The sequence below is a fragment of the Oryx dammah genome, unplaced genomic scaffold, assembly GCF_014754425.2.
Source record: "Oryx dammah isolate SB20612 unplaced genomic scaffold, SCBI_Odam_1.1 HiC_scaffold_11, whole genome shotgun sequence".
Classification (NCBI taxonomy): Eukaryota; Metazoa; Chordata; class Mammalia; order Artiodactyla; family Bovidae; genus Oryx; species Oryx dammah.
The window spans coordinates 34,505,272-34,529,437 of NW_024070195.1; the positions used below are offsets into that span (position 1 = coordinate 34,505,272).

Sequence of the window (24,166 nt, forward strand, 5' to 3'; positions counted from 1 at the left end):
AATATAGATAATCATATATATTATATTTATATGATTATTTATAAATATATGATTATCTATATTTTTAAACAGTCTCCAGATAAAGATTCTTCTGACATCTTTGTATGCACATGTTAACTTGTTGATAATGGTTACGGATTAAGAAACATTTCTGCAGTGAAAAGATGCTAGGCTGTGCAAGTCTATCCATGTGTACAGTGGGAAATCAAATGCTATTTGAAGAGACCTCTGTTCAAAGTGCTCTTATCACAGCATAAGTCAGTCAGAATGAGAAAATAAATGACCGTCTTATTCTATGTTGTATTACCTATCATGATTAATAATGGTTTTGATGATATTTATACTAGAGAATGCAAGCCTTTGTCAGTGAGTTAAAAAGGCTAAAAAGGCTACCATTATCTTAGAAGACCATGGGAATTATGGAGAACTTTAATCTTTTATGTGATACATTTCTATACCTCTATAATGTTTGAATTTTTAGAATGTCAAAAGAAAAAAAAAGAGAATTCCCTGGTGGTCCAGTAGTTAGGACTCTGAGCTTTTACTGCTGAGGGCATGTGTTCAGTCCTTGGTTGGGAAACTAAGATCCTGCAAGCCAAGTGACACAGCCAAACAGAAAAAAAAAGAAGGGGGAAAAAAGTAACCATATAATATAAAAGAGTTTAACTGCTGTCTTATGCAAATAAGGTATGAATGAGAGCTTTCTCCACACTGCCCAACTGAAACTAGAAATTAACTAGAAACAAAATAATCATGAATGCCTTTCTAACAAGTAAATAATATACATTCCAACTTATAAAAAATAAATTCATATAAATACCAATTTTATGTTTTACTATTGGGATTTAATTAAAACTTTACTTTAAAAAATTCCACTGCCAAAAAATGTTTCCAAAAATCAGTGCAATGTACTATTAGAGTTGTCTGAAATACCTGGGTTTAAAGCCCAGCACCAGCACTTACTGTGTGGGGTACTGCAGACAACTTTCTTAAAATAAGATTCAAGTTTCCACAGCTACAAAATATGGGTAACAGTAGTATTTATCTTACACAGCTGTTCTAAACACTATCCCAACAGAAGTATATAATCCAATTTTTCCAACTTTTTCTTAAGATGTAGGCTGAATGTATAACAAAAATAAAATTATGTTCAATAAAAACAATTATATGACAGACTAAAAAGCCATGTTCCAAGTATTATATAGCTTTCTTCCATTTCAAGCACAAAATACAGAAAACTGAGATAATGTATGAATTTAGTGAGGGGGGACCAGGTATGCTAAACAGAATGCTATCTTTTTAATACCTCCTAGTCTTTCCTCAAAGACTTCATTCTCTTAACTGAATTCTTAAGTAGGAATTAAATGGCAGAGTCTGGAGGTTTGATTATCTGATTATCTATCAAATTGCTGGAATCTATATTCTCCAGGCAGGACCATACAATTTCACTCAAGCAGGTATCTTGCTGGCATTTTCTTTTTTTTTTTTTCAATTTTAAACATTTATTTATGTTTACTGCACTGGGTCTTCACTGCTGTGCACAGGCTTTGTCTAGTTGTGGTGAGCATGGGCTTCTCATTGCAGTGGCTTTTCTTGTTGCAGAGCACGGCTCTAGGTGCTCAGGCTTCAGTAGCTGCAGCATGCAACTACTTGGACTCAGTGGTTGCAGTTAATGGGCTTAGTTGCTCCACAGCATGGGAAATTTTCCCAGATCAGGGACTGAACCTGTGTCTCCTGCATTGGCATGTAGATTCTTAACCACTAGACCACCTGAAGTCTCAGCATCTTCTAAAAATTTAGGAGATTAACCTGTCTTCACTACTTGATAGCTACCCCACTAACATATGAGAATAAAGCCAACAGAGTAACTGCAAGGAGATTCATAATTTTTCTTAGAAAACTTAAAGTGAATAATCTGCTGGTATCTAGTACCTCATATTGAGCCATGATCAGCTGTATCTAGTTCTAAAACATTTCTATCACTTCAGAGTAAAAGCCCTTACCCATTAAGCAGTTTTTCTCCATTCTTCTCTTCCCAATCCCCTGGCAACCACCAGTCTGTTTGAAACAGATTTCTCTTCTGGATATTTCATGTAAATGGAATCATGCAATATATGACCCTCTGTGTCTGGCTTCTTTCATGATGTTTTGAAAGTTCATTACTTCATTTCTTTTTATAACTGAGTAATATTACACTGTATGTTTATCCATTCACACACTGAGAGATATTTTGGCTATTTCCACCTTTTGGCTATTACGAATAATGCTGCTACCAACATGTTTGTGCATGTACATATCAGAATATTTGTTTTTAATTCTTTTGCATATATACCTAGAAATGAAATTACAGGCTTACATGGCAATGTTTACCATTTGAGGAATAGCCAAACTGTTTCCACAGTGCTGAATCATTTTGTATTCCCACTAGCACTGTAGAGTTCCAATTTCTCTATATTCTTTCCAATCTGTTTACCACTTTTTTGATTATGTCCATCCTAATGGGTGTGAAGTGGTATCTCACTGAGGTTTGATTTACAATTTCCTAATGACTAATAATCTTGAGCATGTTTTCATGTGTTTCTTGGTCATTTGTATTATATCTTCTTTGGAGAAATGTCTATTCAGGTCCTTTGCCCATTTTTAATTGTGTTGTCTTTTTGTTGCTGAGTTATAAGATATATATTCTAGATACCAGACACTTATCAGATATCATTTGTAAATATCTTCTCCCAGAATCCTAAAGTTTTATACTAGTTCTCAACTTTTTTCAAAAGTGAAAACCCCCTTTTCCAAATTTATCTTTGTTTGCCTTGCTTGTATTTTTATACAGAATCCCAATCCAATATGTAACAGATAAAAATGGAGCTGTTCCAACTGCCAGTGGAGGAATCGGAAACCCTGACCACTTGGCATCTCTCTCTAGCAGATAATCCCAGAACACATGCACAAAGCAAATGAAACACAAACAAATATATGTTTGCTATAGCACTGAATCATTTTGCACAAACTTCATCCATCCAAAACACAGTGGAACACAGTTTAAAAGACACTGTCCTACACCGTAAGTTCTTTGGTCATTCTGTTAAAATACTCGAGACCAGGAAGATATATGCACGAGGAAGGACTAGTGATGTCCACTTGCCCCAAATCTATATGAGATCTACTTACTAACAATGCGTAAGTACTTTAAATATACCCACCTCTCTGCCATTTAAAATTAAAATCTGAAATAAGATCCTAAATCAAATGTCAACTGCCACAACAGCAGAGTTTGAAGTTATTTATTTAGTGAGAATCCACTGAATCATTCCAAATATCATTTAAAGGAAAACAATGAAGGATCAATGACAATTTTAGAAAGCAGGTCATTTACTGGAGTAGTACAGTTTGTGCTGAGCTGTCATCCCAGTGCTTGTCCCATCACATGTCCAACCACACTGACTCACTGGGAGACGACGAGTAGGACTGGTTGCCATGGGTGACTACAGAAAAGAAAGGTGTCCCGTCTTCAAAGTCTTGGTCACAACACAAAGAAAAATCAACTAAGCCAACTGGTCTGCTGCTAAGTCGCTTCAGTCGGGTCCGACTCTGTGCGACCCCATAGACGGCAGCCCACCAGGCTCCGCCGTCCCTGGGATTCTCCAGGCAAGAATACTAGAGTGGCTTGCCATTTCCTTCTCCAGTGCATGAAAGAGAAAAGTGAAAGTGAAGTCGCTCAGTCGTGTCCGACTCTTAGCGACCCCATGGACTGTAGCCTACCAGGCTCCTCCATCTGCGGATTTTCCAGGCAAGAGTACTGGAGTGGGGTGCCATTGCCTTCTCCAAAGCTAACTGGTCTACATGTATACAAAAATAATCCTTTTAAGAAAAAATGAAGACTTAAAAAAACTCATATATGCTTAAAATAAAACAAATGCAAAAGTCCAAATTAAATTAAATTTCTAGAATTTCAAGTGTGTTCTGTTAGTAACTGTATGGCATCTATAAAAAGCTTTTCAAGTATATTTGGACAGTTTATTGTGAGAGGACTATTTTACCTATATAATTCTATATTACAACCTAATTCTAGGTCTGAAAATATTTCAAAAACATAGTTAAAATAGTATTTCCTTAGTAACAGTTTTGTGAAAATGTTTTTACCTCTTCTTCCTCAGTTTCATAGGTGTTAAGTTCATGTTTCTGACAGTAAGGACCCTCTTTCCAAGCTTCAGTATCACCACAGTCACAGAAACCTCCACCTCCTGATGTTGTCATCTTGAAAAGAAATTGTAAAGTATCTTGTCAGTAAGTATTTACTGAGGACTATCAGCTTATAAATAGGAATATCAAGTGCTAAGGAAATAACATTACTAAAATGTTTAATTTCTTTGGAGGATAAAATCAAAATGTCAAATCTTTTAATGTTTTAAAACTTATTTTAAATAAGCCTATAGGCTAGTTTAAGTGATATCAAAATAAAATAAGATACTTTATAGTGTTTAGTAAGCAACATCTATTTTTTATTTATTTTTAATTGAAGAATAATTGCTTTACAGTATTGCATTGGTTTCTACCAAACAAGGCTACATCTATTTTAAAGAGGTAAAATATGTCCACTTGCATGAGCTTCTAATTAGTAAAAATCACAAGGGTTTTCTTGCTAGGTTTTGGCTAAACTGATATACTGCTGGTATCTGTGCTACCAGCCTATAACATACTATAACAGATTCAAGAGTTACAAAGATTCCCATAACTGCTATCTTCTACAAGTCTATAAGAGTGCTGTATGTGTATCAGAGAAGTGACCAATGAAAACTATAGAAATCATTTATTTTTTCTTTTCTAAAACTCTCTAAATAGCATTCTTTAAAAACGAAGAAAACTCTGGAAATACCACCTGGCCACAAAACCTTTTACCACTTGTAGGGGTCAAGAATTACTCCTGCTTCCTTAAAATACAGCAATGATTCAAGGAATCTGGCAAGATAAAACTTATTATTTAATAATTAGGAGACTGGAAATTCTGCTTCTGAAAACATGCTATGAGTTTATGCATGGGTATAGGTGCAAATTTTAGAAAGAGCCTTTCATATTTTCCTCAAGGAAAGTATTTATGTGTTACATATCACAAAGTAATTAATGTAAACTCACAAATGACGGTTATTCTTAAGGGCTGCAAAGATACCAAGAAACATGAGCAGGCAGGCATATGGAAAATGATAACTTCACCCTATAGCTCTTATGCATGTTCTGGTTACCAAAGAGAGGTAGAACAACCTAAAGGAAACTAGGATTCTCTTGCTGATTTATGAAAATAAAAAGAATATACAAAAACATGAATTTAATTTTGCAGCTGTTTTAGTTGATTATTATCAATACTTGATAGAGTAAACAAAAACAAACAGGAGACAAAGCCCTGAATTAATACAATGAATTGAATTAATAAAATGACTGCAATATTTCTTCTCTATCATTTTACTTGAGATTAGTGTGAGAAATTCCAGCTACTAACAGCTCCCTAAATTTTTGAATGTTCATAGCTCTGGCTTCAATTTCCAGTAGAGGAACCAGGACAGGCTTAGCAATAATCTGCCTATGTATTCTCTGGCCCTGATTTAAAAGCAAACACACTTGATTTTTGGAAAAGTATTGATTGTATTATAGCACTAAAACAAACAAAACCTGGTTAGCCTTATGTTCTGGAGTTGGCTCTCTTCTACACTGTATAATAGCAGGTGCCTCTTTAACATTAAGAAACAATATTCTGTAGAAGTTCACCAACATAATATTTCTTAAAGGTATAATCCTGTCACTTTTCCTCATTTTGCTCAGTCATTCTCTCTTCAGAGTCTCCCTTTCACATTTTAACTCTCACCTTTATTCTCTAATTTTTGATAGCCTGCTTTATAAACCTAGAATTAGAAAGATAATAAACATTAAAAATAAACAGCAAAGCAAACTAGCTGAAAACCAATACTGGAACATCTGTCTTGCCTTTCTTAAACCATGTATTCCATGAAATCTGGATTCATAATTGTCTCTATACTGCCATAACATGTTCAACGGTACTTAAATAACACATTTCTTAACCACTCTCCTCAGTTTCAGTGTTAAATCTTGGAATTTTAAAAAGGAAGAAAATGTATTGAGTATAAATTTCAATACTAGGTGTGGTTATCATCTGGATATTACTAACCCTATATCGGTGGTCTCTGTGAATACTTCCCAAAAAGCACTCCATGCATAAAACACAAGTTGGATCAACTGCACAGTCTCTGTAAAGTTAAAGAAAAAAAAATCAGAATGTATAAAATAACTGTGTATTTTACAATGTAGTATTTCAAACTAGAATCTATCTTAGAAGAGCCAGAATAGTGAAAAGCCTTGCTGTAAGAAGAAAAAAATTATTGCTCCTGAAGATCTGTCAGATCTTTGATCAATGAAGTCTGCTTAAGAAACTGTTTCTCATGTTGGATGTATATTAGGGGGTCTTAGAGGGCACACATTACCAGAATGGCAATCTTCCCTAAAGATTTGGGGAAATTGTATTTTATATTAAAACACATAGACGTATATGGAATCGATTTTACATATTATACATTCTTAAGATATATCCTGAGATTTCAAGTAACTTTATCCAAACAGATAATTCAGACCAAGGGTCATCGAAGTGGATTCTATGTACACTCCCCAAAGGCAAGATGCAAGAAGACAACATTAAACATAGATCTATTTAAATTTTCACTAATTTAAAAGGCAACCACATACTAAGCATTCAATATAGAGGCTGACATGGGTCTCTACACTTGTATTTCTGATGGTCGCACAACATTTATGGTTCATAAGACATCCTGATGGGAGAGTAAGATTCCACAAGGTGTATGGGTTGACAGTGGTAGCCTCAGTCACTTCATTTGCTTTTATTATACTGTCAGTTAGATATACTTACATATCATACTTTAAATAAGAGAATCTCTATGATTCTATGAAATGAGACGGGAGTCATGAAAATCTTTATATCTCCCCTTATCCTGTTTCTGTATCCTCACAGGCAACCACCCTGCTGCTGCTGCTGCTGCTAAGTCGCTTCAGTTGTGTCCAACTCTGTGTGACCCCACAGACAGCAGTCCACCAGGCTCCCCCGTCCCTGGGATCCTCCAGGCAAGAACACTGGAGTGGGTTGCCATTTCCTTCTCCAAGGCATGAAAGTAAAAAGTGAAAGTGAAGTCGCTCAGTCGTGTCCGACTCTTCGCGACTCCATGGACTGCAGCCTACCAGGCTCCTCTGTCCATGGGATTTTCCAGGCAAGAGTACTGGAGTAGGGTGCCATCGCCTTCTCCGAGGCAACCACCCTACTATCCTTATTATTGTCTTTTATTTGTATATGTTAGTGGCTCAGTTGTGTCCAACTCTTTGCAACCCCATGGACTGGTAGCTCGCCAGGCTCCTCTGTCCATGGAATTCTCCAGGCTAGCCATTCCCTTCTCCAGGGGATCTTCCCAACTCGGAGACTGAACCCGCGTCTCCTGCATTGCAGGCAGATTCTTTACCTACTGACCCACCAGAGAAGCCCTTTATTTGTATATGTTCTTGCAAAAAGTTTTTGAGTACATGTATTTTTTTATTCTTTTTAAAATAGTTGTTTTACAATATTTTATTAGTTTCAGGTATACAGCAAAGTGATTCAGATACACATATACACATATATATTCCAGATTCTTTTCATTATAGGTTATTAAAAGACACTGAATATAGTTTCCTGTGCTATACAGTAAATATTTGTTTACTAAGTGCATGTATTTTTGATGTGTGCAAATCTTACTGTTATGTATCATTCTGTCTCATTCCGTTCTTTACTTTTTCAGTTCTGCAACACAATCCATTCATTCTGTATGTGTACATTTGATGTGCTGCTTCTAATTGCTATATAAGATGTCATGGAGTGTTCCAAAGCATTTTTTCTCTATACTGTCCCTGCACCGGATACCTGGATTACCTCCAATGCCTTTCTACCACAAATAATGCTGCAATGAATATCCCTGTAGATGTTCTCTAAAGACCTGGTTGAGATTTTCTTTGGTAAATCAACTCTAGAGCAGAACTGCTGGGTCATATACATATATAAAGTTTTTACTCTGAGTGCCATGCTACTGTAGAGTGGTTGCATGTTTCCCAGCAGTGTGTAAGGGGTTTTATAGCCCTGCATCTTCACTAGCATTAGGTTTTTCTCTGGTTTGCTTATATGTGCAAGCCTAACAGGGGCTTCCCTGATGGCTCAGCGGTAGAGGATCCACCAGCCAATGCAGGAAATACAGGTTCAGTCCCTGGGTTGGGAAGATCCCCTGGAGAAGGAAATGGTAACCCACTCCAGTGTTCTTGCCTGGGAAATCCCACGGACAGAAGAACTTGGTGGATTACAGTTCATGGGGTCACAAAAGAGTGGGACACAACTTGGCAACTATACAACAACCAGCGTAACATATATGAAATAATAAGTAAGTAAGTAAGTGTTAGTCACTCAGTCATGCCCGACTCTTTGCAACCCCATGGACTACAGCCCACCAGGCTCCTCTGTCCGTGAGAATTTTCAGGCAAGAATACTGGAGTGGGTTGCCATGCCCTCCTCCAGGGGATCTTCCCAACCCAGGGATCGAACCCAAGTCTCCTGCACTGCAGGCAGATTCTTTACTGACTGAGCTACAAGGGAAGTCCTATGAAATGATACTTTGCTATTTTAATTTGTATTTTTCTAATACATTTGAGCAACTCTTCATATACTTACTGCTTTGAGGATTTCCTTTTCTATAAACTGCCTGCTTATATCCTATGCCCATTTTCCTGCTGGGGTTGCTTCATCTTCTTTATTTGCAGGAGTTCCCTGTATAATTTAGTCCAGTGAACATTAATCACTTGGCCATTTACACATTGTAAATATTGTCTCCCATGTGTCACGTATGTATTAGTTTTGCCCATGGGGTCCTTTGTTAAACAGAACCCCCCATTTTGATGCAATTAAATTTACACACAAATTGGTTTGTGCTTTGAGATTTTTAGAAGTTCTTTTCCCAATCCTAGGTCACAAAAATATAGGCTTTTAAAGAAAATAATTTTCTTCCATGAAATATTTTGGTATTTTCCACATTTAGGTGCTTCATCCATCTGGAATCTACTTTTGCATATAATAGAGAACAAAGATAACTTTTATTTCTTCATAGATAATGAGCGGCTTTCTTTGTCTGAAACCATCTAGTAAACAATCTAATTTTTACCTATTGATTGTGGTGTCACCTATTTAAACATATTAAGTTCCATTACTTAGGTCTATATGGAACTTATTAGAGAACTTAGGTTCTCTAACATGTTTCAGTGACCTATTTGTTCTTAAGCTAAACCACACTGTATTACTGTGGCTTTTTGTAGAATATCTTAATAACTGATAGGATAAACTCCCTTTTATTCTCCTTTTTAAAAGGCTGAATCACATAAGTTTACAGAGTTCCTCAAAAATACTCAGCTAAAATTTTGACATGGATTACCTGGAATTTATTGATAAAATTCAGGAGTAATAGCATCCTTTTAAGAATAAATTATCTAGGTACTTTCTAGGTTTTGTTGTTTTAATGACACACATTTAAATTTTTTTTTCCTTTTCTAGTTAGTTAAGGATAATGAAAAGAAACATTATCGATTTTTAATACCCTTGATAAACTTAAGCAATTTTAATAGTTTGCTGATTCTTTTTTCCCCTGAAGTAAATGAGTATATAGTCTGTACACAATGACAATTTAATTTTTTTCCTTACAATATTTATATCTTTTACTTTTCTTCCCTTATACTGTTGACAAGGACTTTGAGTAAAATGTTAAACAGCAGCAGTAATAGTAGGCATCTTTGTCTTGGCTTTAGATATTAAGCACATCTAAAGGTTCTTTACTATATTCACTGTCAGTTTACTTGGAAAGTGATAAACTTAGTGATATCACTCGTTAAGTATTATGTTCACTGTAGGTTTAGTAAGAAAGTGCTTTTCTAAAAAGAGCCAAGCAATTATCTTGCCTTTCCTATATAAACTGTGCCTCAGGGTAATCAAAGGATTGATGAGGGATTGTATTTCTTCTTTATAGAAGACTAGCTAATAAACAAAAAACAGATGATAAATTCGAATTGCACCATTTTGCGACCACCTAACAAAATAAAGATCCAGGCAGCAAGCCATCACTGACTGCTAAAACATCAGGCAAAAAAGCTGGTAGAGGGAATTCCCTGGCAGTCTGGTCGGTAAGATTCCACACTTTCAATTCAGAGAGCATGAGTTCAATCCCTGGTTGGGGAAGTAAGATCCCACAAGCCGCATAATGTGGCAAAATAAAGAAATAAATGAAAGGCTGATGGAGACCTTTACAATGGTTGCATCTGCCAGGTACCTAAACCTACCGGTCCATCTTAAAAGCAGTGCCTCCTGATATGAGGAAATAAGAAGTTATGCCTCTGACTTTCCTGGGGTGGCACAGTGGATAAGGATCCACCAGCCAAGGCAGGGGACACAGGTTTGATCCCTGGTTGGGGTTATTCCACACGCCACAGAGCAACTAAGCCCATATGTCAAACTACCGAACCCGCGCCCTGGAGCCCACGCGCTGCAACTAGTCAGCTTGTGTGCTGCAACTACAGAAGCCCTTTCGCTCTAGAGCCCATGCCCTCCAACAAGAGAAGCCACTGCAATGAGAAGCCTGCACAACACAATGAGGAGTAGCCTCTCCTCACCGCAACTAAAGAAAATCCACTCACAGTAGCAAAGATCCAGTGCAGCCAAAAATAAATAATAAATAAATAAGCAGGTGTCTGATGGGCAGGTCAGTTAAGATATAAGAAATTTATTAAAAGAAGTTATGCATCAATAATTACAAAATTATTATCCACCCCCTTCCCTAATAATAGAGGTTAACCAAGCCTAACTACCTGTTTGGAAGAAAGACCGGGAAAAAAGAAAAATGTTAAGCAATATCATGTGGCCACAATCAGCCAAACCTAGAATGTGGAAAATTGCACAGGACAAATGACCTGGTTTTTTAGTAACATAAATAGAAAAATGAAAAAAAGTAAAGGAGCTATTATAGTTTAAAAGAAAAAATGATTAACAGCCAAATGCAATGTGTGAACTCTGAAGCCACATTTATGAATCAATTAAGATAAGTTCAACCCTGCTACACAGTAGATAATATTAAAGAATTAGTGTTAATTATTTTAAGACATTATTGGTTATAGAGATAAAAGGCACATAGTGAGTGTTGATTTTTTAAAAAAGTATGCTATCTGGAATGTTCTTCAAAATAATCTGGCAGGGCAGGAAAAAGTGTATAAGCCTGTACGTGTGCACAGATTAAAGAGTTGCCATATACTGGTAATTACTGAAGCTCACCAATGAGTACTCTCAGGTATATTAGACCACTCACTCTACCTTTATGCTTGAAAATGTCCATAACAAAAAGCTTAGAGAAATCTAATATACAAATACTCAATATAAGTTCCCTTATATATTCTTTGTTTGCTAAGAAATCACAAACAATAAATGAAATTTATAAAACACTTTTCTATTCAAATCAGTAAAACATTTTTCTTTTCTCAACTATTAAAGTGGTGAATTACATTAATAATTATTTTAAAGATGAGCTATCTTTGGATTCCTGAACTAAATTCTGTTTGATCATGATGCATCACTCTTTTAGTATATTCTTGGATTCAGATATTTAATATTTTATTTAGGATTCTTTCATCTATATGAATGAGGGAAATGGCTTTATAACATCTCCTTGAATTTATCAGGGCTTGAAATCAAGCTGATAAGTAGCCTCACAAAGAGGCAGTTTTTACTACTTTCCCATTTTCTGTAGTAACTTGCTTAAGAAAGGAATTAACTGTTCCTTCAAAATTTGATAGAATTCTCCCGTATAGTCATCCAGGTACAGGATTTTAGGGAGGGAAGATCTTTGATTACCCTTCCATGTTTTATATTATTTCACATAATATATTCAAGTTGCCTATCACTATTCTACAAATTTATCCATTTCATCTACATTTTCAATTTCTGTGGGTTTCTTTTTGCATTTACTTGTTCATAATTCTTGCATTTCAGAGGCTGTCACACTTTCTTGGTTCATGGCATCTTTAGTGTCTCAATAGTTTCCTTCAGGGCACCATTATACCAAATGAAACACCTAACAATTCTGTTTATCAAACACTTAGACTCAAAGAATTTAGCACCTGTTGGACGCTGCACAATTTCTCAAATTTTAGAATCAAACTGGATACTGCCACCCTCATTTCTTATTTCACAGGTATCTGCTTTTTAAAAATCAGCAACAGGGAAGACTCAGCTTTGTAAGAAATGACACCACCAAAAGGAATGCAGTGAGTGTATCAATCTTCATTCTGAATTTTATATATGTTCACCTTCTTTTTTTCTTACTTGGTCTTCTTAGAAAGTTGCCTTAATAATTCCAAAAAGTATCCCAACTTTTTACTTGTGTTTCATTTTCTAATCTTTTTATTTCCTTTCTTTCTCTTGAGTGTGTTCAATTGTTCTAACTTCTTAAACTCCATGTTGACCTTCTTTTTCTATCTTTGAAATAATTTTATTTATAGAACAGTTGCAAAAAAAGTAGAGTTCCTTTACACCCTTACTTTTCCTTAAAAGCTTTCCTTAATGTTAACCAAAGTACAAGGAAATTAATATTGGTATATTATTATTAATTACACACTTAATTTAAAGATCATCAGTTTTCCTACTAAGGTCCTTTACTTCTCTTCTAGGTTCCATACAGGACCTGTCAACCTTTTGGAGATTGAGGTGATCAAGGAAAAAATGACATCTAATGTAATGTGGGAGTCTGTGTGGGATCCTTAATAGAAAAAGAACAATTGAGCACACCTAAAGGAAAAAGAGGAAAGGAAATAAAAAGAAAGGAATAAGAAATGAGGGTGGCAGTATCCAGTATGATTCTAATTAGAAGAGCAGGGATACAAGGAAAACTGCTACTTTAGCTTTCTTCTGTATCATACTTTATGCCTGGTATATTTTTCTCCACTGTTTATATTTCTATTTTTAGTGACTTTCTGTTTTACTTTGCCTTTGATAGATAACATTTTGGAGTTTTAAAAACCTGAGAACCACTGTCTTTATATTTTGTTGTTGTTCAGTCCCTAAGTTGTATCTGACTCTTTGCAACCTCATGGACTGTAGCACTCCAGCATCCTTTGTCTCCCACTATCTTCTGGAGTTTGCTTAGATTCATGTCCACTGAATCTGTGATGTCATCCAACCATGTCATCCTCTGTCATTCTCTTCTCCTCCTGCCCTCAATCTTTCCCAACATCAGAGTCTTTCCCAATGAGTTGACTTGTAGCATCTGCTGGCCAAAGTACTGGAGCTTCCGCTTCAGCATCAGCATCAGTTCTTCCAATGAATATTCAGGGTTGCTTTCCTTTAGGATTGACTGGTTTGATCTCCATGTAGTCCAAAGGATTCGCAAGTCTTCTCCAGCACCACAATTCAAAAACATCAGTTCTTCAGTGCTCAGCCTTCTTTACGGTCCAACTCTCACATCTATATGTGACGACTACTGGAAAAACTATAGCTTTGACTATACGGCCTTTGTCAACAAAGAGATGTCTCTGCTTTTTAACACTCTGTCTAGGTTTGTCATAGCTTTCCTTAATCAGAGCCTAACCTGCTGGGGTTTTATCAAACTGACTGGAAAAAGAGAAAAACCCAATTCTAGCCTGCTCTAGCCATCCTGTCCCAACTAAATTAGGGATATGGGGGACATCGAGAAACACATGTGAGGTTCACAGCCCAGAGATACAGGCTCACTAAAAGACTGAGACCTAATCACAAGACTACAGAATGCTTCTCCCTCCCTGCCCCATCACCACCATGTTATTTTATTGTTGTTGTTATACATTTTCTAGCAGATGTTTTTGCTTTTTAAAATTTTATTGAAGTGTGGTTAATTTACAGAATTGTTGTACAGCAAAGTAACTCAGTTATAGACTCTTTTTTATATTCTTTTCCATTATGGCTTACCACAGGATACTGAATATAGTTCCCTGTGCTATAATGCAGGACCTTGCTGTTTATCTGTCATATATGTAACAGTTTGTACCTGCTAATCCCAAACTCCCAGCAGTTCCCTCCCCAACACCCTTCTCCTTTGGCAACCGCAAGTCTGTTCTCTATGTCTGTACCGTCACATTATGAAAGGCCTAATTACAAGAGTCCCCTTCGCCCAGTATACTGTATGCCTAGTGACCAAGAACAAATTTAAGACATACTAAAAGGTCAAAAAATACAGTTTGAAGAGACAGAGCCAGGATCAAAATCAGACTCAGATATTAGAATTACGAGGCACAGAATTAAAAACAATTATGATTAACATGCTAAGAACTCTAATGTATATAGTAGATAGCGTTTAGGAACAGATGGACAATATAAACAGAGATGGAAATCCTAAGAAAGAACCAAAAAGAAATGCCAGAGATCACAGACACCGAAACAGAAATGAAGAATAATGGATTTATTAGCAGACTGGAGATAGCTGATGTAAGAATATCTGAGCTTGAGGATATCTCAATAGAAAGCACTAAGACTGAAAAGCGAAGAGAAAAAAGACTGGAAGGAAAACAGAACAGAATATCTATGAACTCTGTGACAACTACAAAAGGTTTAACACATCTGTAATGGAAATACAAGAGAGGAAAGAGAGAAAGGATCAGAATATTGAAAACAATATGTAGGACTTCCCTGGTGGTACAGTAAATAAGAATCCGCCTGCCAATGCAGGGGACATGGGTTCAATCCCAGGTCTGGGAAGATTCCACATGCCCCAGAGCAACTAAGCCCGTGTGCCACAACTACTGAGCCTGCATGCTCCAGGGCTATGAGCCACAGCTACTGAGCTCATGCGCTGCAAGTACTGAAACCTGTACGTCTGGATCCTGTGCTCTCCAACAAGAGAAGCCACCACAATGAGAAGCCTGTGCACTGCAACAGAGAGTAGCCCCTGCTCCTTACAACTAAAGAAGAGCCCACAGACAGCAACAAAGATCCGGTGCAATCAGAAAAACAACAAAGAAGAAGAATATGAAAAATAAGTAAAGAGAAAACATTTACTGAGAAAATTTCCTTAAATGACTGTCAGACACCAAACCACAGACCCAAGAAGTTCAAAGAACATCAAGTGGGATAAACACCAAAAAACTTTGTACCCAGGCATATTATTTTCAAAATACAGGAAGTCAAAGAAACAAGAGGAGGAAAAAATCTTACCTGTAGCAGAACAAAGGTAAGAATCATATCTGACTTCTTAGAAACCATGAAAACAACAGAAAAGTAGAGTGAAATATCTGAAGTGTTGAGAGAAAAGATGCCTACCAACCTAGAATTCTGTCCCTGCAAAATTATCCTCCAAAACTGAAAGTGAAAGAAAAACTTTATCAGGCAAAGAGGACTCTTACAAGAATCAACAAATGATAAAGGGGTCACCATATCAGGAAGTAATAGCAATTATAAATATCTATGTATGTGGTTAATAAAAGAGCTTTTAGACAAATGAAATATAAACTGATAGAACTAAAAGAAGTAAATAAATGATAATCATATATGGAGATTTTCATACCCCTTTCTCAGTAACTGAAAGAACCAGTCATAAAAATCAGTAAGTATAGAAGAACTGAATGGCACAATCAACCACTTTGTTCTAATCGACAGTCATAGATTATTATATCCAGTAACTGCAAAATACATCTTTCCAGGTGCATACGGAATGTACAAGACTGTGTTGCTAAGTCATAAAACAAACCTCAATAAATTCAAAGACTGCAACCTTATAGAACTTTAACTGTGTTACAAACCAGTCACAACATGATACCCTGAAAAGCCTCAAATATATGAAAATTAAACAGCGTACTTTTAAAGAATAAAATATGAGCACATTAGGTCAAAAATAAGTAGAAAGAAGAGTAGAAACCAAGCACACAAAACATAAAAAAGGAAACTAATAAAGCCCCAAACTGATTCTTTAAACAGGTTTATGAATCTCTTCAAAGAGAAAATACAAATTATTAATTTTACAAAGGAAGAGACCTCACAATAGATACCATAGATAGCTATGACATAGATACTCAATGACAAAAGAACTTAATGCCAATAAATGTGGCATGATACAGTGAAACATATTTCTTGAAAAGCAAAATGTACCAAACATGACACAAGATGAAAAAAAGTTCTGAATAATGAATAAAGTATCAAAGAAATTTAACTTGTTATCAAAATTTTCCTCTGAAGCAAACACTAGGCTTTGATGATTTGTTTTACTGGAAAATTCTATCAAACACTGAAGGAGGGGTGAGAGGGGAGAGAAATGGGAGGCAAGTTCAAAAGGGAGGGGATATGTGGCTGATTCAGGTTGAGTTTTGACAGAAAAACAACAAAATTCTGTAAAGCAATTATCCTTCAATAAAAAAAATTAAAAAAATTTTAATAAAACTTTTCAAAACTGAAAAAAAAAATCACTGAAGGAAGAACTCATACCAATTTTATACAAACTCCTCAAAGATATAGAAAAAAGGAATATTTTTCAACTTATTTCATAAGGCTAGCATAACTCTGTTACCAAAACCAGATAAAGACATTACAAGAAAGTGACAGATGTTATATTTCATGGACTACAGACACAAAAAACCTTAATAAAACACTAGCAAATTGAATCCAGCAATATATAAAGGTTATAATACATGATGATCAAGTAGAGTTTATCTCAGTAATAAAAACCATTTGGGAAAAAAAAATCAATGCAACTATTTATAGAATAAAAAAGGAAAATTATAATCTTAAAAGATAGAATAAAAGCACCAGATTACATTCAGTCATTTATTATAATAATAATAAAACTCAGCAAACTAGGAACAGAAGGGAATGTCCTTAATGAGATAAAGGGTGTATATGAGAAAACTGTAACAACATACTTTATGGTAAAAGACTGAATGCCTTCCATCCAAGGCAAGGATGTCCTCTTTCACCAGTGTAGTAAGGCACAAAAAAATACAAGGCAGAAAGTTTGAGAGGGAACAAACACAACTGTCCCCATTCAGAGAGGACACAATTATGCAAAAATCCTAAAGAACCAAAACCAGGAGAAAACAAAAACTATTAGAACTACAAATGAGTTTAAAAAGCTCACAGATACAAGTGTGATATCAGAAACCAACTCTATTTCTTTATATTCACAAAAGAAAACTGAAATTAAAACTAAGAAAAAAATACCATCATAAAATACTTAGGAATAAATATGTAACAAAAGGTATGTACAACTTTTATATAAAAACTGTAAGACAGTTAAAAGAGATTAAAGAAGACCTTAATAAATGGAGAGATAGAAGATGTTCATGGACTGGAAAACTCAGTATTGTTAAAATGTCAATTCTCCCCAAACTGGTCTATAGAGCCAATGCAGTCCTAATCTTAATCTCAGCAGTGTTTCTTAAAAATAAACACTGACAAGCTAATTCTAAAATTTATAAAATGCAAAGGATCTGAAATAGAGAAAAGAAACTTTAAAGAAGCAAAAATGGAATCAATATGAAGTTTACTACAAAGTTACAGTAATCAAGTTAATGTGGTTACTGGCATTAGAATAGCTGTATCAGTGAATGGAATTGATGAGGATTCTAAAATAGACCCACACTCATATGGTCAAGAGGTCTTCGGTAAGGCACCAAAGCAATTTAATGTGAAAAGTAAAAAAATGGTGCTAGAACAACTGGATCCCCACAAGTAATAAGAAAGTGAAGCTCAACCCTTATACCTCAAACTTTATTTAAAAAATCAGTTTTGAGACAGATCGCAGACCCAGATATAAAACCTAAAACTTCAAAGTTTATAGGAGAAAACTGAGAGAATATTTTTGTCACCTTGGAAAAGGGAAGAAATTTCAACACAAGAAACAATCCTCATAAAATTTAAAAGTTGGAAAGTTAAACCATTACATTTAAAACTTCTGCCATCATAAGATACCATACAGGCAAGTCACAGACTTGGAGGAGACACTCATAAAATCTGTCTCACAAAGGGCTTGTATCCAGAATACATAAACAACTCCAAAACTCAGTATTAAAAAGATAATGAAGCCAATTAAAAAAAAAAAAAGACTTGAAGAAAAACTTCATTAGTTCAATGGGCAATGAACACATGTAAAATTGCACCAACATCATTAGTCATCAAAGAAAATTAAAACCATATTGAGATATCACTATATAGAACAGCTAAAGTTTAAAAGACTGACAAATCAAATGTTGGTGAGAATATGGAGCAAGTGAAACACTACTGGCAGGAAAAAAAATTGTTTTTAGGAAAAGTTTTGGCAGTTTCTTATTAAGTTCAAACATACTTGTCCTTTGATGCAGCAAGTCTACTCCTGGGGTAGAATCCACTAACAATTAAATGTGTGTGTGCGTGTGTGCACGCATGCGTGCGTGTGCATGTGCATGCACAGATCAGTCATGTCAGACTCTTTGTGACCCCATGGACTGTAGCCCCCCAGGTTCCTCTGTCCATGGAATTTTCCAGGCAAGAATACTGGAGTGGGTTGCCATTTCCTCCTTCAGGGAATCTTCCCAGCCCAGAGATCCATGTCTCCTGCATCTCTTGCACTGCAGGCAGATTCTTACCACTGAGCCACCAGGGAAGCCCATAATTAAACATATGTCCACACAAAGACTTGCTTGCAAATAGTCATGGCCAGCAACTAACTAACACATCAGCTAGGAGTGTTCACTCTATCAGAATAATAACAGTATAGAAAAGCTTATCTTACTGGTGTCTTCCCTGGTGGCTCAGTGGTAAAGAATCTGCCTGCAATATAGGACACGTGGGTTCGATCCCTGGGTCGGAAAGATCCCCTGGAGAAGGAAATGGCAACCCACTCCAGTATTCTTGCCTGGGAAATCCCATGGACAGAGGATCCTGGGCAACTTGGGAATAAACAACCAACAACCAATTGTGTCTTAATATTCCTAAAGTGTTTCATAAAAAGCTGAAGATTTTTAATAGTGTAAGATTTATTATTTGGTCTTTTATTTTTAAAAGTTGCTTGGCTATGCCATGCAACATGCTGGATCTTCATTCCGCAAACAGGACTGAACCTATGCCCCTTGCAGTGGAAGCTGAATTCCAACCAATGGACCACCAGGGAATTTCTTTATTGGTATTTTAAACACACAGATTTAAAATAATAATGTTTAATACTTGAATATGTTGCATTTAAAATAATGTTGGCATAAGCTGATTTATGAAACAAACTACCATTTTCCTTTCCTTTAAATATTTTACATTTCTACCAAAAAATAGAATGAACTGATTTTAAAAAGCCATAGAAGACTTATGGATAACCTCAAACTGAAACAACTCAAATGTTCATCAGTAGAACAATGGATTATGGGCAATTACAGTACATTCATACAATGGACAACTACTCAGCAATACAGGTGGAAACAATTTCTAATAATTACAGGATTCTAGATGAATCAGATATACATTATGCTGAGTAAAAGAAGCCAGGCACAAAGGAGTATGATTTCATTTTGATGAAGTCCTAGAATGGACAAAACTAATCTAAGGTGAAAATATCAGAACAGTGGTTACCTAGGGCTTGGAGTCCTCAACAAGGAAATTTCCAGTCAGACGGAAATGTTCTCTGCTTGACAGGATGTGAGTTATATAGGGTTAACTATTGTCAAAAATGTACAATTAAGATTTGAAATACGTAAATTTTCCTCTAAGAAATAAAGAACTCAAATAGGGTATCATTAGGAAAATTTGGGTGATATAAATCCAAGTTTCTTTATCTAAAAGGATTATCCCACAGTAACCTATTCATACATCTACTATTCCTTAACAACTGGATAAAAGGCATATATGTAAAGTTGGTATTATACCCCATGTATGGCTATGTTCAATCTTACACCAAATTGGTGCATTAAAAAAAGTAAATAAAAATGACCATAAACATCCAAACCAAGAATACAAGATTCATTTTAGACAACCACAGAAATTCAACCTATCTAGGAGATATCAACTACCCACTTCCTGTTACTTTCTCAGGTTGGAGAGAGCAAAGTAGACAAGGGAAATTCCAATACATTGAAGACCACAGTGATAGTACACAGCAATGAAATTCTGTTTCTACTAATAGGTATCTATCTTGAAAAACACTAAAATGCGTATAAAAAGAGATGTGTACAAATAGGTACAGAATGTTCCCTCCCGCATGGTTTGCTACAGGATAAAAAAAAAATCCTAGAAATTTTCCATTTCTCATTTCATTAATAGGGCAAACAAATAAATCATGGCCCGGCCTTACTGTGGAAATACAGCAGTTAAAAGAATGAAGCAGATTTATATAAACTGACTGAGAAAGATCTCTAAGACAAATTGTTTCATGAAAAAAAAGCCACATTTACAAATACAGCATAATTTCACTCATGTATCACATCCATAATTAGGGGTAACCAATATTTTTTAAACTAACACAGCATTGATTTCGATCTCTGGACCACTCATGTTTTTAAAAACAGTCTTAAAATAGAACTCTCCTAAAAAAACATCAAGTGTTCAAGTTTTTTAAAAAGCAAAAAATTGAACAAATTCTTCTTACTGAAAATAAGTGTTTCTTCCATATTGTAGTTCTGTATTTCTGGAGAGAAAAGGAATGAAACCACCTCTTTCCCTCTGCCTAAGATATTTATCACTCATGGCTCAATAATGAATTTTAAGACTGAGTATTTGGCTTAAAAAATCTTACATATAAAAATTCCTTATAGTTCCCCTAAGTGTTTTTCTATACTATACCTCTTTTTATCCTAACAACCTTGTGAGGAAGGAAAAATAACACTCAAACTCCAAAGATCACTGAAAACACTTCTAATGTTCATCCACTTTCAAGTCTGCATCTGTACCAGACACAGGAAAAATACACTTCCTTGCCCTGTTTTGCAGTCAGACAGAGGCCTTCTAACTAGTTCTAGGTAAAGGGATGTCGGCATGGTCGTCACTTTTGAGCCAGAGCAATTTATTTGCTGTTTAAGACCCTCCTCTTTCCTAGCTCTGGTGACCCTTAAAAACATATTAAGTTGACCGAGATGCCACACGGTATAAAGTAACATCTTAGAGCAGGGCCCCCACTCATCATCCCCACCAATCTGGTCACACAGTCTGAGTAATAAATGTATTTTGGGTATTTAAAGTCTCTGAGATGGTAAGTTTGTTGGTTATTTTTAGCATAACCTCATATATCATTACTGACAGACTCAATGTTTAAAAATATTAAACAAGCAAAATTGTTCATAAGAAAGAATCATAAAGTACTATCTGGAAACATGTGCTAAGAATATTCCTAACTGATGGCAGCATAACTCCCAACTCCAAATTCTGGTTATCTGTAATATTCAAGCGATAAGCTTTTAAATGTTAAATAAGAATGTTTTTAATTTAACTTTGCAACAAAAAACAATGGAACTAACTTAATGTTAAACTCATAAACCAAAGCATGATTTCATATTTTACTAGTATTTTATTTTTCTTAATGGTTATGAGATGTCAAAATCTAAGTACTTATGATCAACATCACACTAACATGATTGTCCCTAATAATAATCATCTCTATTTAGAAAGAAATAACAAATGCCACATTTGATTCCATTTTTCCTAATAGAGAACTAAGTACGAAAAAGTGAAAGTCAAAGTAGCTCAGTCGTGTCCCATTCCTTGCGACCCCATGGACAGTAGCCCGCCAGGCTCACCTGTCCATGGGTATTCTCCAGGCAAGAATACTGAAGTGGATAGCCTTTCCCTTCTCCAGGGGATCTTCCTAACCCAGGATAGAACCCAGGTCTCCTGCATTGCAGGCGGATTCTTTACTGTTTGAGCCACCATGGAAGCCCAACTATGCACAGACAAATATAAAGACTACCCTACTGTCTGAAAACAGATAGCTTTTCTGACATTATGTACCAAATATTGCGGAAAGCACTACACGAAGGACCTCATTTACTTTCTTAACAACAGTGTGATAGAGTTTGGCTAACCCTTGCCTGGGGTTCCTAGGAAGTAACTCTAAATCCCTGAAATTTCCCATATATAGGAGTGTCTTTGTTATTCATGCTTCCACTCCACCCACATCTCTGAAAGTTTATACTAATGAGGTAATTTTTAAAAAATTTTATTTTTAATTGGCATATAATTACTTTACTCTCTTCAAGAAAATCTGAGAGACCAAGGGAACATTTCATGCAAAGATGGGCACAATAAAGGACAGAAATGGTACGGACCTAACAGAAGCAGAAGATATTAAGAACAGGTAGCAAGAACATACAGAAGAACTATACAAAAAAGATCTTCATGACCCAGATAACCACGATGGTGTGATCACTCACCTAAAGCCAGACATCCCAGAATGTGAAGTCAAGTGGGCCTTAGGAAGCATTACTAGGAACAAAGCTAGTGGAGGTGATGGAACTCCAGTTGAGCTATTTCAAATCCTAAGAGATGATGCTGTTAAAGTGCTGCACTCAATATGCCAGCAAATTTGGAAAACTCAGCAGTGGCCACAAGACTGGAAAAGTTCAATTTTCATTTCAATCCCAAAGAAAGGCAATGCCAAAGAATTTTCAAACTACGGCACAATTGCACTCATCTCACACACTAGCAAAGTAATGCTCAAAATTCTCCAAGCCAGGTTTCAACAGTACGTGAACTATGAACTTCCAGATGTTCAAGCTGGATTTAGAAAAGGCAGAGGAACCAGAAATCAAATTGCCAACATCTGTTGCATCATCGAAAAAGCAAGAGAGTTCCAGAAAAACAGCTACTTCTGGTTTATTGACTATGCCAAAGCCTTTGACTGTGTGGATCACAACAAACTGTGGAAAATTTTTCAAGAGATGGGAATACCAGACCACCTGATCTGCCTCCTGAGAAATCAGTATGCATGTCAAGAAACAACAGTTAGAACTGGACATGGAACAGACTGGTTCCAAATCGGAAAAGGAATATATTGTCACCCTGTTTATTTAACTTATGTGCAGAGTGCATTATGTGAAATGCCATCTGGATGAGGCACAAGCTGGAATGAAGACTGCTGGGAGAAATATCAATAACCTCAGATATGCAGATAATAACCCCCTCATGGCAGAAAGCAAAGAGGAACTAAAGAACCTCTTGATGAAAGTGAAAGAAGTGGCTTAAAACTCAACATTCAGAAAAGTAAGATCATGGCATCTGGTCCCATCACTCCATGGCAAACAGATGGGGAAACAATGGAAACAGTGAGACTTTATTTTTTGAGGCTCCAAAATCACTGCAGATGGTGACTGCAGCCATGAAATTAAAAGACGCTTGTTCCTTGGAAGAAAAGCTATGACCAATCTAGACAGCATATTAAAAAGCAGAGACATTACTTTGCCAACAAAGGTCCGTCTAGTCAAAAGCTATGATTTTTCCAGTAGTCATGTACAGATGTGAGAGTTGGACCATAAAGAAAGCTGAGCATCAAAGAATTGATGCTTTTGAATTGTGGTGTTGGAGAAGACTCTTGAGAGTCCCTTGGACTGCAAGGAGAACAAACCAGTCAATGTTAAAGGAAATCAGTCCTGAATATTCATTGGAAGGATTGATGCTGAAGCTGAAACTCCAATACTTTGGCCACCTGATGTGAAGAACGGACTCATTGAAAAAGACCCTGATACTGGGCAAGATTGAAGGCAGGAGGAGAAGGGGACAACAAAGGATGAGATGGTTGTATGGCACAACCGACTCAATGGGCAGGAGTTTGAGCAAGCTCTGGGACTTGGTGATGGACAGGGAAGCCTGGAGTCCATGGGGTTGCAAAGAGTTGAACACGACTGAGTGACTGAACTGAACTGAATTACTGTGCAATAATGTGATGGTTTCTGCCATACATCAACATGAATCAACCAAGGGCATACATGTTCCCTCCCTCTTGAACCTCCCTACCACCTCCCTCCCCATGCCACCCCTCTAGGTTGTCACAGAGCACAGGCAGAATTAAGTAACTCAGAGTGGAGGTTGGCCATACCAGAAAACCAACCCCGTGATTAGAGCAAGTGATTAGGGCTA

The 24,166-nt window shown here is 36.2% G+C and overlaps 1 protein-coding gene across 7 annotated transcripts in view; it reads right to left on the reverse strand.

Annotated features, from left to right (window-relative positions):
- The window catches only part of UBR2 (ubiquitin protein ligase E3 component n-recognin 2), a 102,573-nt gene that overhangs the window by 65,517 nt on the left and 12,890 nt on the right, over positions 1 to 24,166 (reverse strand). For all 7 annotated transcript variants that reach the window (XR_005722730.1, XM_040249678.1, XM_040249679.1 and 4 more), the window contains 2 exons: positions 6,176 to 6,254; positions 4,141 to 4,254 (listed from right to left, as the gene is read on the reverse strand). Coding sequence is in view for 6 of the 7 variants with exons in the window: in XM_040249678.1 (XP_040105612.1) it covers positions 4,141 to 4,254; positions 6,176 to 6,254 (193 nt within the window). In the remaining variant the exon portion in view is untranslated. The remainder of the gene's footprint in view (positions 1 to 4,140; positions 4,255 to 6,175; positions 6,255 to 24,166) is intronic.